The 13170-nt window shown below is 54.6% G+C and overlaps 1 protein-coding gene across 1 annotated transcript; it reads right to left on the bottom strand.

Annotated features, from left to right (window-relative positions):
* PLD2 (phospholipase D2) lies at positions 1-12333 on the bottom strand. The gene is made up of 25 exons (XM_087440564.1): positions 12009-12333; positions 11701-11810; positions 11485-11615; positions 11240-11382; positions 10700-10805; positions 10537-10602; positions 10338-10396; positions 10109-10201; positions 9865-10017; positions 9237-9386; positions 6543-6626; positions 6324-6402; positions 5426-5536; positions 5062-5232; positions 3994-4120; positions 3684-3802; positions 3479-3592; positions 3237-3341; positions 2947-3035; positions 2728-2841; positions 2513-2562; positions 2115-2249; positions 1733-1886; positions 1053-1167; positions 1-798 (listed from the first exon to the last, which is right to left on the bottom strand). Exons 2-25 carry the CDS (start codon positions 11807-11809, stop codon positions 574-576), a joined length of 2802 nt encoding a protein of 933 aa, XP_087296690.1. The 5' UTR covers position 11810; positions 12009-12333; the 3' UTR covers positions 1-573.
* Positions 12334-13170: the final 837 nt, after the last annotated feature.

The following is a 13170-nucleotide window of genomic DNA, read 5'->3' as shown; positions in this document are numbered from 1 at the left end:
GACCTTTTCTATGCTTTTATTTATGAAATGCTTATTGAATTGATACAAAGTTAGTGTCTGTCAGCAGGCTGGTGGAGGGAGTTAGTGTTTACCCCCCACTACAACCCCTCCCCACGGTGGGAGCTGAAGCGAGGAGTGGCTTGGCTTCGTCCTTCCCTCTACCCTAGCAGCAATGGGCTGGGAGAGACCCTGGGGCAGGGAGGGGGTTCCAGGGCAGGAGGAAGAAGGGAGAGATGGGGAAGACCCAGGGCAGAGCCCACTCCTTCTGGAGTAAGAGGCTTGTCCCAGGCATCCTGGCAGGAGATATGCTTCTCCTCTGAGGCAGTGGTTTGAACTGGGCAGTGGGGAGGATGAACTTCTCTGAGGCCCTCTCTGCCTCCCCGGCCCAGGGTTGGGAGTGTCCTTTTCGGCTCTTCTCAAGAAAGGGCCCTCTGTGACTTCTCTAATCCCCTCCATGGATGCTTGCTCCCCCAGGTCTCAAAGGGCAGTGCCCTCAGTCCTCAGAGTTGGGAGGCAGGGGGCCAGATTCAGCGGAGCCCAGTGGCTGGTGATCTCTCCTGGGTGGAGCCACAGCTATGTCCACACTTCTAGGGGCATCACACCCTCCTTGCTACCCAGGGGGGGCAGCAAAGACTCATCCTCTAGGAACTTGAGGGGGAAGTGGACCAGGTGGCCCTGGACCTGGGTGAGCTCAGACTGGGCCAAGGGAGGGCTGACCATGGCTAGGGGCTCCACGGCCACGTACTCCCGGAGTACCCGCAGGGAGCGTGTGGCGTTGCACGGCAGGCAGCGGAAGATCTGTGGGTGGGGGACACGGAAGCCGATAAGCCTTGGGGAGACTCTCCCAAGAGTCCAAGCCCAACTGGGCTGGACACCCTGACTCCCCACACCGATTCCCCCGACACTGACCCTGAGCCACTGAATCCCTTGATATGCCCCCTAGACCCTCATCCCCCTTCTAAGAAGGGCTGTGTGGTGGGGCTTCTCTCCATCCCAGCCTGAATAGGATAAGCCAAGAATTTCCCCTAGCCCCAGCCGCCCTCAGCACCCACCTGCTCATAGATGTTGGCATTGCTCTCTGCTGTGTCTTGCCACAATTGGAAGAAGTCATCACAGACAGGATCTCGGAGATCCAGGTCTGGCCGGGCATCTGCCCCAAGAATCACACTAGGGGAGAAAGAGGTCCCAGCAGGGCCAGATTAAGATCCTGAGAGAACTTGAAGTTGTGTCATGCCTACACAGGCCATTCAAAATAGATACAATGTTAAACAGTAGAGTAAGTGTAAGCGAGTCCAACAGAGCTTTAATTTGTCTCAACTTTGGCAACTTCTTTGATGCTTTAAAAAATATATACTAAATTATCTTTAAAATATTTGTTTCTCTGGGCCAGCCCCGGTGGCCTATTGGTTAAGTTCTGTGCGCTCTGCTTCAGCGGCCCGGGCTTGGTTCCCAGGCGTGGACCTACACCACTCGTCAGGGGCCATGCTATGGCAGCAGCTCGCATACAAAATAGAGGAAGACTGGCCACAGATGTCAGCTCAGGGAGAATCTTCCTCAGGAAAAAAAAAAATTGTTTCTTTCTTTTGGTATCTCTACTTTGCTGGTACCCTAAACTGAGTTAGTCTTCCTATTGGCAAATCCAGAACAGCCTCTAAGCAGTCCTCACACCTGCTCAAAAGGCAGACCCCGCTTTTACCTTCCCCTGCCTTATAGCACCCCACCCCAACTCTACCTGAAGCAATGCTTCCGCAAACTCAGGGCAAACCTGCCCGCCTGATACTCCACACCACCCATGAGGGATGGCTCCATCTCTGTGTCCTCGATCAGCACGGCCAGCTCACTGTCCCGCTTCCCCAGCAAGCTCCGGTCATTGATGTTCGCGGAGCCTGGAGTGGGTGCGGGACACACTGTGTCTGCCTTGCCCCAGCAGAACCCCCACCCCATCCCCTCTACCAGAGCACTCGCCTGTGGGCTACACACCTTCTTTGGCCTTCATCCCCAACTGGGCCTCAGCTGCTGTCTCAGCACGCCCCCCATCCTATTGCCGCAGGCTGGCCCTGCTCCACCCCTGCCCACTCTCCTCTCCCTGCCAGGGGCCCAGATCCAGCACTGACCAATGATGACTGTCCGGTCATCCGCAATGAGCATCTTGCTGTGGATATAGATGAGCTCTGAGACTGGGTGCCCGCCCAGCTCTCCGTGTGTGCGAAGCCCACAGATGGATATATAGTCCCGCCACACGGTCCCCACTGCGAGTAAGAGAGATGGGGGTGGGGAGAGTGAGGTGAGAGGTGCCCTCCATGCGCAGACGGAGCCCTCCTCACTTCAGAAGCCCTGTAGAGCCTAGTCTATATACTTGTTCCTGCAGTGAAAGCCCACCTGTGGTCTCAGGGCAGTAGCCCAGAGGCATGCAAGAATGATAGCCTCCTTCCCTGTACCCCCTGGGGCCTCCAGCTCCCCATCTCCTCCTCCCCAGGGGTCCAGGGATCATGCCCCTGCCCCCAGCACTCACTGGCTGCTTTGAGGCGATGTAGGATTGAATATTCTCCACGACACAGGGTCCTGAGGGAAAAGAACAAGTGAGGGAGGTGGAGGCTAGGGAGGGAATGGGGATGTCAGGAGAGAGATGGACCTCGAAAGTCCAGCAGGAAGGGATCAAGACAGAGTCAGGATAGGGACACAAGTGGGATAGGGCCATTGAGAGGCAGAGTCTGGCTGGGGGGTCACCTGTAAGTGAAGTGCAGAATGGCCTGGATGGAGTTACCACCACCGGTGGAGATGTCACCCTCAAAACCGGGGAGCAGGGGCAAAAGCACATAGACCCGGAAGCACTGCCCCTGTCTGAGGAAGGGGCAGAGTCAGAGGTGACCTATCCCCAAAGCCCCACCTCTCCAGATGGGTTTAAACCACGCCCACAGTCCCCACCCTCCTGCCAGTCCGCCTTACTTGTGGGCCTTCAGGATTCTGTCCACAATCTCATCGCCCACCTTGTTCAGAACCGTCCGCCCATCTGAGCAGCTAATGAAGAATTGATTCTGGGGCAGGCACCAAAGAGAGACATCAGCAGCCCAGCCTAGCCCCTGCCCTTGCCGCGGCCCTCAGCTCCCAGCCGTGTCCCCGCCCCCCAGGCTCCACGCCCTGCTACACCAGCCCTCGGTGATTGATCCCACTGACATCCTAAGTCTCTTTCCTGGGCCAACCCTCCATTCCCTGTCCCGCCCTCCCCACAGCCACACCTCAATGTAGAGGAAGTGCTGGCTCTCCCTGATGGTGTGCAGGTAGGCATTGAGGATGGAGTTCTCGGAAGTCCCCGCTGACCAGCGGTCCACTGACCGCAAGACCTGGGGGATGGCAAATATGATGTGGTTTCTGACCCGGGGAGAGGAGGAGTCTAGGGGGCTCTCAGGTCAGGCAGAGTGGGCTGCGGTGTTGGGTTGAAGGAAGGGGGGAGGTGGCAGGCTGAAGTCGGGAGCCTCACCTGCACAGTGGCACACTGCGCCCCTGGGAGCATGAAGGGGAGCTGGTTTGCGGTGCTGGTGGACTTGGGCAGCAGGTAGGGATACATGGGTATCTTGTACTTAGCCTTGGTAGTCTGAAGTGGAGGGATGCCAGAGTCAGTGGGTGGTGGCAAGCTGCCCCTAGCTCCCTCCCAGCCTCCAGCCTCCACAGGTGGCTGTGAGCACCTTGGTGAAGTTCCAGCGCTGGATAAAGTGCCGGGCAAGGTCCCGGGCGGGTGGGCCATGGACAACCACACCAACATCCCGCCAAGGCATCCGGGGTGTAGTCTCCCTGTCAATGAAATCTGGGGGACACAGGAGAGTCAGGCGAGAGGTCAGGGATGGTTTCTTGGGGACACTTGGGACAAGGAGGAGGAGGAGCTGACCAGAGGAAAGGCTGCATTATCCCTGACCCAGCTCATCCCATTCTCAGTCCCAGCCCAACTTCTACCCCTGCTCCCAACTCTCGGGGGCTTTGGAGGAGGGGGAACCTCACCCTCGAAAGGCCGGTCCAGCTGTACCCAGTCCTTAGTGATAAGATTGCTGTAGTCCTTGCCCAGCCAGAAGAGTTGGTTGTGAGAGAGGTCTGGGGTGTCTGGAGAGTCTGAGCACAGGGTGGGAGGCTGTAGGGGGAACACACCCAAGCCAGGGGCAAGGAGAGGTCATGGAGGCCATACAGAACCACGGCCAAAGAGAAGACAGGAAAACTGAAAAAGTGTGAGACAGACACACAGAGAGACACAGAGAGTAAGAATGAAACAGAGAGTTTGCTTTCCTGGCCCTCCCCTTCAGCTGCATTTGATATCCCTAGAGGAATTGATACCGGCTCAACACAAGGTTGACATAAGGGAAGCCATATGGTAATAAAGAAATCATATTGTAACTTTGAATGACCTCTGATTAACTAACCCAGCTGGATATGCACCCTCCAGGAGATAGACGTGCTCTGTAGATTTTACAGCCCCGCCCAGCTGCTATAAGTCAATAGCTTTGTTCTCTTGAGTTCCTTAGGAATGTGATGACCTTGGGCAGAGAGTCTATGCTGATAGCCATCATCAATGACAACTGAAAGATCAGAGGCTTGCTCTGGTCTCTGATACATATCCAGTAACACAAAAGATTATCAGGAACTAAGACCAGATGTCTGCCCCACCCGGAGACCAGATGCTTCCCCCACCAGAGACCAGCCCCCTATATAACTGGCCTGTAGCCTTTGTTCTGGAAGATGGTTCTTTCCAACACTAGTCAGCCACCTTCCCCCTTGTTAGCAAGCTGTAATAAAACCCTTTCTCTCCTACCACCTTGCCTCTTGACTATTGGCATATCTTGAGGAGGGCAGACAACCCCCCTTGGGCGGTAACAGAATGAGGGGTGGGGTTGTGGAAATGGGGAAGGGACTGGATCATAGTATCTTCAAAGCGGGTTCTTGGGGTCTCAGAAAGGCTGAGGAACTCTGAGGGTGGGTAGTGCTTGAAATGACTGGAGTGGGGAGGCTGGAGCTGAGAAGGGGTGTGGATTTAGGTTGGCTGAGTTTGGGGGAACCAGGAAGGTCTTGGGGGATTACCTGTGGGGCAGCTGATTCAGAGGAGTCCCCAACGTCAGTCAGTCGGTAGTGCAGGTCATCCCAGCGGCCATAGGCAAGGTCCAGCCCCCCCAAGAAGGCCACTACTTGGTCCACCACCAGGAGCTTCTCATGATGGGCCCACAACGTCACCTGGTCTGGGTGGCGCATCACCTGGAGCAGGTATGGAGGAGTTCATGAGGGTGGGCATAGGTGAGTGAAGACAGAGGAGGCGTTGGGAGGGAGAATGGAAAGATGGAAGGATGAGATAGGATGAGACGTTCAAGGAAAGGGAGCGTTGAGGGGAAGGGGAAGTGTGGTGAGGAGGGCTGGAGTGTGGGAGGGGTCTCTGAGGCCTGAGAGTCACCTTTATGTTGGGGTGCAGCAGCATCAGAGCCCTCTTGCTATAGCCACTGTTGATGCCCAGAGCCAACTCCACTTCCTTGAACAGCAGTACAGACACACGGACACCCTCCTCCTGGTGATCAGGGAATCAGATCCAAATGCTTCCCCAGAACAGCCTCCTTCCACTCTCCCAAACCTTTCCCCCTGCTCAGGACTCCTGTATGTCCCTCCACATTGCCTGGAGATCCTCGATGCTCTGCCACTTACACCACACCTTGATGCTTACAGCAAACTTAGATTGAATGTCACCTATCTGCTTACCCACTCATCCAGCCACGTCTACCCACCTACCTATCAATATCTATCCATCCATCTTCCCAACCATTTACTCATCCCCTTATTTACCATCTATCCTTCATCTATCTACCCACCCACCCTCCTATTGATCCACCTTTCCAACCTCATATCCTTCCATCCATCTCCCTTTCCATCATCCATCCATCCACTCACCCACTCACTCTCCATCATCCTCCCATCCATTAACATCTGTGGATGCTCCCAACATGGCAGACAACATGCCTTGTACTGGAACTAGTGATATTATCAGTCCAGTGGGAGAGATAGACATGTACATGCCCAGGTAACATAACAAGTGTAATGGGTCCTGGGAGAGAAGTCTGTACCAGGTAGAGGAGGAGCATGAAGAGGGTAGAGGAGGAGCATGAAGAGGGAGGTCTCAGTTCTCCTTAAGAAAGAGGAGGAGGCCGTGTTTGCTGGCCACTAAGCCAGGATGGGCATGTTTCTTCCCCCTGAAGCCTCAGATTCCCTACCTTCCCCCATGCTGCAGTCCCTTCTAACCAATCTCCACCCACAGGCAACCCCACCACATCTCCCCTCCAGCCTGACCCTACTCTCCTCACCGCCTTTTTCTTGAGCATAATGTCCAGTCTCCAGTCATCTGAATGGGCCGGACGCTTCAGGTAAATCTCAGGACTCAACCTGGGATTCAGGGCAGGGGGTGAGGGCTGAGCCCCAGACAACCAGCCACTCCTCTCCTTCCATTCCCTCCTCTGACCCATAAGTTGATCTGTTGCAGGCCCTATCCTGCCCCTTCTTGCTTGGGCTTTTCCCCGACTCACCACCAGTCTGTGATGAAAATCTCCTCTTGAGCTCGCAGAATGGCATCTGCCACGGCAGCAAAGTAACCTGCCCCATTCACAAACCTGGGGGGAGGCCAAGCCAAGGAGGTCAGGGGAGTCAGAAGCCAGAAGGCTCTAGAGAGTGAAGACCGGAGGACAGTCATGGGTCAGAGGTGACAGTAAGGTCAAAGATCAAGAGTGATCAGAGAGGTCAGACAGTATCAGATATATCAAAGTGGGATAAATTTGCCAGTATGAGCTAAATAAAATTAAAAATTGCAGAAGACATAATAAACTAAAGAAAATGACTAAAGATTGGGACGATTAATACATCATACATAAAGAGTGCCAACAAATCAATAAGAAAAAGACACATAAGCCAACTGAAAAATGAGCAGAGAATCTGAAGCCTCAGATTAAGAACTGACAGTTCACAGAGGAAATCAATAGTCAACCATAAGAAAAGATGTTCAATTTCACTAGTAAACAAGGAAATTTATATTAAAATGAAATAACAGTTTTTTAATTCATTAGATTGGCAAAAATTAAAATCACTGGTAACATTCAATATTAGCATATGGGGAAGTGAGCATTCTCATAGACTATGGGAACATACCTTGATTATTGCCTTTTTAGAGGACAATTTGGCAGTATCTATCAGAATATTAAATGCACATACCTCTTAATACCATTAAATGCACATAGTAATTCTAATCCTAGGAATACATCCTATTAAATGCTTAGGCAAAGACTATATTCATTGTAGCATCATTGATAAGAGTGAAAAATGAGAAATCACCTAAATGCCTAATCTCTAACACATGTATTAAGTGAAAAAATAAGCCACAGAAGAGAGTACACAATCTCATTTATGTTAAAATAAAAAGTAACATATGTGCATAAGCATATGAAAATATACAAGAAAAGATCTGGGAGCACGAACATAAAACTGTTGCCAGGGTTACTTCTGGGGAGAGAAATGGGATTGTTGGGAGGGAGTGTAGGGAAGAAGTAAGGGCTGGGGGATAAAGGGTTGTGCAATGAGTGGGAATTTTAATTTTTTTATTTAATGTGTTTCCATATTGTTTGACTTTTTAATAACTAACAGTTTAGTGTGATGGTTCAGAGCAAGGTCTTGACCCAGCCTGCCTGGTTGTGAATCCTGGTTCCACTGTTTACAAGGTGTGTGACCTTGGGTAAGTTATTCAACTTCTCCTTGCCTCAGTTTCCTCATCTGTAAAATGGAGATAACCATACCTGCCTCCTAGGGTTGTTGTGAGGATTCAATAAGTTAGTACATGGAAAACACTTAGACGAGTTCCTGGCACACAGTAAGTGCTACATAAGTATTAGCTATTATTAGTTTCTATGTTGAAAAAAACATCTCAACACCACCTCCAAGCAAAACATTCCTTCCATGACTCCCCCTGCTTATGATAAAGGTCAACCTCCACAGCCTAGGGGCCGGCCTGGTGGCATAGCGGTTAAGTGCACGCCCTCCGCTTCGGCAGCCGGAGGGTTTGCCGGCTCGGATCCCGGGCGTGCACCGATGCACCACTTGTCAGGCCATGCTATGGTGGCGTCCCATATAAAGTAGAGGAAGATGGGCACGGATGTTAGCCCAGGGCCAATCTTCCTCAGCAAAAAAGAGGAGGATTGGCATTGGATGTTAGCTCAGGGCTGATCTTCCTCAAAAAAAAACTCCACAGCCTAGTGCACGGGCACAGATCAGCGGCTGCCGACTCCCAGACTCCTCCTCACGCTGCAACAACAGTCGGTCCTGCGTTCCCAAACATGCCAGGCTATTTCTAGCTTCTCTGCACAGACCGCCCTTCTCCATTTTCTTTATCTTGCTAAGGCAAACCTTAGGATTACTGCCTTCTGGGAGTCAGTACCAACATCCCCACGCTGGCGCAGATACTCCTCCTCTGTGCTCAGTCCCCTGTATCTGCCACCAGTAGGGCAAGCTCCCATTGTTTCATGATTGAACCACCTACTGGACTGTGTCTTATTCCTGTCACTGGACCTGGCACATGGTAGATGCTTAGAAAATGTTTGTTAGGGCCGGCCCCGTGGCTTAGCGGTTAAGTGCGCCCGCTCCGCTACTGGTGGCCCGGGTTCAGATCCCGGGCGCGCACCTACGCACTGCTTTCCGGCCATGCTGAGGCCGCGTCCCACATACAGCAACTAGAAGGATGTGCAGCTATGACATACAACTATCTACTGGGGCTTTGGGGGAAAAAAAAGGAGGAGGATTGGCAATAGATGTTAGCTCAGAGCCGGTCTTCCTCAGCAAAAAGAGGAAGATTAGCATGGATGTTAGCTCAGGCTGATCTTCCTCGCAAAAAAAAAAAAGAAAATGTTTGTTAAATGAACAGATAAATCAGAGAGATTTGAGGAGATCACAGAGAACAGAGAGGGTCAATGTGGTAACAGAGGGTTCAAAATGTCACAGGAGGTCAGAGAGGTCAGGGGTTAGAGGAGATTACCAAGTCTGAGGGTTAGAAAGATCAGAGGGGAATCAGAGATCTGTGTGGTTAAAGAGGTCAGGGGGCGAGGGAGATTCGAGAAGTCAAAGGAGGAGGTTATTGAGGTCAGAAGGAGTCAATGAGATAAAAAAGAATCAAGGACTCAGAGAACACCAAGGGGGTCAAGAAGGCCACAACAAGCTCAGAAGGGACATCAGTGTCTCACCACCGGGCCAAAGTCCCAGGCCGGGGTGGAGCGTAGCTGTCATGCCGGTGCAGCTGCAGGAAGTCTCTGCCCGGGCCCTGGGCCAGGTCAGTGATCTCCTGGGCCCACCACCGCGCCTGCCGGTAGCTGCTGCACTTGAGAATCAGGGACCTGGACAGGAACAATGAGATGGACACAATCCGCGCCCTCCACGCCTCTGGCCCAGCTCAAAAACCTCCCTACTTTAGCGATCTCCTCTTTCCCATTTCCTCCCTTAGTCCCTAATTCACAACTCCATAGGGACAGGGCATATTATCTGCCTTATTCACAGTTGGGTCCCAGGCACCTAGTATTGTGCTAGGCACTCAGGTTTGTTGAATGAATAAATTAATGAATGAAGTTCCTTTTCTTTTACATCAAGAGTCCCTCCTCCAAGCTTATACTCAACCCCCTTTCTCTAAGCCCAGACTCTAAGAGCAGTCCCAAGCAGGGAACTGGCCAGACTAGTTCCCTGGTTCCAAATCATGGCCAGCTCCAGGAGGGTGGCAATGCCTTCTTTTCTTCCCTGGTCTCTTCTGCTCAACCCCACTGAGGGCCCTCAGCTGGCTCTTCGCTCACTAGGTGTCTGTCCACGCCAGAGAGGCCTTACCTGTGGGAGGTGTCGATCCGGACCCCATACCGGGCCTCTGTGCTCCTTTTCCCCACCTGCACCTTGAAGCCAGGGTCAAAGAGCTGAACAAATGAGATGGCGCCGGTCTCGAGGCACAGGTACAGCAGGAAGGAGTCCTTCACCACCAGCCACCTGGAGCAGAAGGGCTCCATCCGTTCCTCCCTGCCCTCGGATCGCCTTCCTCACTCCACCCACTGCCCAGCTATTCCACTTCAGGCCTCACCTCTTGGACCAGCGGTAACAAACTTGGTCCCGGCCACAGCAGGTGAGGCCAGGAACACGGTGGCCACCCGAGCGCTTCCGGATCATCCCCTCCCTGTGGGGAAAATCAGGAAGAGATGCTGGCTGAGGAATCCAGACCCCCAGGGCACCCTGCACTGCTTTTCCCATTCTCAGGCAGGGAGAGATCCAGATGTTTGCAGATGGCTGGGTGAGGAGTGTCAGACACTCACAGTCCTTTGCATCCAAGGTCCGGGATAAAGGACAGTTGACTGACTTCCAGGAACTCTGTCTGCAGAGGAAGACAAAGGCTCAGAGGAAAGACTGGTTTTCAGCCCCTCAGACCCTACTGACCCTGATCCTTTGCCCCTCGGGGGTCTGATTATTCTGCTCCACCTCAAAAGACGCAGGCATCCAGCCCCGGAACCTTACCATGGCATGGTAGTTGCGGTAAAAAGACATGGTCAAGAGGCAGTTGAGGTAATTCTCCAGGTATTTCTAAAGTAGGGATGGGAGACAGAGAGAGAGAGATGGGACCAGAGCCGTTTGCACACCAAACGCCTTGGCAGAGGACCTGAGTGAGGTCTGGTCACACCTGTTTGCTGGATGCATGTCTGGCAGAGCCTTCAGGACCTGCTCGAGGAAGGGAGGGCATCTCTCTGTTGCCTGTCTCTTGGGCTGGAGGATGGGTAACGGCAAAGCTGTGGAAGGGATGGGGTGAGGGTTAAGAAAGAGCTGGGAGGCTGAGTGCCTGGGTTCCTGAAGCACTGGACATGGGGTCTTGGACAGGGGAGGAGGCCTAGAGGCTGGCAGAAGGAAGGCCCCCTACTCTGAGAATGGAGACAAGAAAACAGGGGAGGCTGCCACGGGCATGTTGGGCATGCAGCCCAGCTGAGATACTGGCACAGAACCACGGACAGGGAGAGCTGAGCAGAGAAGGTTTCCTGGTAACCGGGGTCAGGGCAGGGGGCCCAGTGGCCAGAGCTGGGGGAGGACAGTACCTGGGGTGGGGAAGGTTGTGGCCTAGGGGTGAGACAGGCAGGAAGGAGTGATGGGGGCTGGGGCAGTGACAGCCCATGCTGCCACAGGGTGAGGGCAACCTGCCCATCACAGGAAGCAGTTTGGTCCCCCTCACCGAGCCAGAGGCAGCAAACTCATCAAGACTTTGTGTCTCAGGAGGTCCCGATGCAGCTCCTGGAAGTGACGGAATTTCTTCTTGGTTGTCCAGGTAAAGTCACCATGAGTCAAGCGGACCGAATACAGAGTGCAGGTTCCCACCTGGGGGTGTGAAGAACTGAATGGATGTCCCCTGGTTGGGTCACAGCCCCCTACTCTGGCCAGCCCTCCCATTATCCCCCTCCCTGGCACCAGCCCAGCTACCTTGGATCCACTGGTGTATCTTTCAGTGCCCACCACCTGGGCTGTGACAGGGACCCCAGTGGCGAACACCAAGGGGTGCATTTTCAGAGGCTGAAGGCCGTAGATGGCCAGAAAGGGGTGCATCCGGTCAGCTGGGAAGAAAGTGGAGGAGTATAGACCCCAGGAGGTCTCAGCCCCCTCTTCCTCCTCTCCCTGAGGGCGGTCCTCCCTGTGTACCTGGGTCCTCTCCCTCCCTCAGAGTGTCCACTTCATCGGGCTCCATCTGTAACTGGCTGGAGTCCAGGTCGTCCCCGGAGGGGAAGAGGCTCACGGGGGTCGTCATCATCCTAGAAATACGGGGAGGCCTCAGGGAGGTGATCTGCCCTGCAGAACCCTGCCCCTCATCCTACCCCCATGGTCCTCCATCTCCCATAGGTCCCCCTCTGCCCCACCCACCTGGACCCCACCAACTCCCAACGTCTCTCTGATTACGGCCCATCAGTCTGCAAGGCACTACCAACCCGCCTCTAACCTCCATCCCCTACCTGGGTCCTTCATCCAGAATCCCTGAGCCCCGCCTCCCGTCCAGTAACCAGGGCGCCGAGCAACACCCAGCCAAGCCCGGATGGCCCCGAACTGGGGCAGAGCAGAAGGCAGGGGAAGGGGCCCCGGGAGGTCGAAGGGGCCCGGAGCTGCCGGGGCTCAAGCCAGGCCCGGCTGGCCAGGAGAAGGGGTCCAGGCGGCAATGAGGAAGTTACGCGCTCCCCGTCCGGGAGTGAAACCCCGAAATCTGAGCGTGCGGCTGAATCAGGAGCCACAGCCCGGGTCCATTCCCGTCCCCGCCCAATTCCCAGGGCCCGGGACCTCCGCGGCGCCCCCTCCCGGGTCCCCTCACCCGGGCAGCCCCAGCCGGCGCCGGCGCGGGTTCGCGAGCAGAGGGAGCCGAGCGGAGCCCGAGCCCGAGCCCACACCCCAGCGGGCCGGGGCGGGGTCGGCGCTCAGGGCCTGCCCTCGGGGGCGGGACAGCCCCCGGCCTCACCTCCGCGGGATTCGCGTCTGTCCTGTCCCGCCCCCGCCGCCCTCGGCCCGCCCCGCCGTCCTGCGCTCAGCCCTTGGCCGGGGGCCGCCTTTTGTGCTGCGGCGCCGCGCGCCCGCTTCGTGCCACCGACAGGCTCTCTCAGCGGTCTGTCCGTCTGTCTCGCGCCGTCGGTCCGAGCGTGCCCGCCGCCGCCCTCTGGGCGCTCGACGCTGCGTACTTTCCTCCGCTCCGATGCGGCCCCCAGGCCCTTTCCGGCCGCCGGCGCTGCCTGGGCTCCCGGCGGGATGCGTCTCCGCGGCAGGGACTTGCGGGTGCCCCCTTCACGGGCCGGCTGCGAATCACATCGGGCCTGGCCTGGATGATTGCAGGTGGAAGGAATGATAAAAGGCCAAGGGATGGTGGCCACAAATTCATTAATGTACGCAAGATTGCATTCTTTCATTCATTCACCATTTATTGCGCACTTGCTCCTTGCCGGACGCTGCGCGTACATTAGTGAACAAGATAGTCACGGAACTGGTCTCCTGGAACTTACAGTCGAGGGGGAAACACGAAAATTTTCAGGTTCTAAAAGACAAAATATTTTTTTTTTTCCTAAAGCAGATTTCTTTATCTCTTCTTATGATGGACATTTGGGTTGTTTCTAGTTTTTGTCTATTGTGAATAAA

The sequence above is a fragment of the Ceratotherium simum genome, chromosome 16 (assembly GCF_057802395.1).
Source record: "Ceratotherium simum simum isolate JZ-2026a chromosome 16, ASM5780239v1, whole genome shotgun sequence".
Classification (NCBI taxonomy): Eukaryota; Metazoa; Chordata; class Mammalia; order Perissodactyla; family Rhinocerotidae; genus Ceratotherium; species Ceratotherium simum.
Note: the sequence above shows the minus strand (reverse complement) of the source record. Positions and strands in the feature narration are given on the sequence as shown.

Bases quoted from the DNA above. Each gene is read 5' to 3' on its own strand.
- PLD2 (XM_087440564.1), bottom strand. From the start codon at position 11,809: ATGATGACGACCCCCGTGAGCCTCTTCCCCTCCGGGGACGACCTGGAC. The intron at 5,233-5,425 runs GTGACTCTCAGG...TACCTGCTCCAG, and splicing joins TGCTGCACCCCAACATAAAG to GTGATGCGCCACCCAGACCA. The intron at 3,036-3,236 runs GTGTGGCTGTGG...TGCCTGCCCCAG, and splicing joins AGCACTTCCTCTACATTGAG to AATCAATTCTTCATTAGCTG.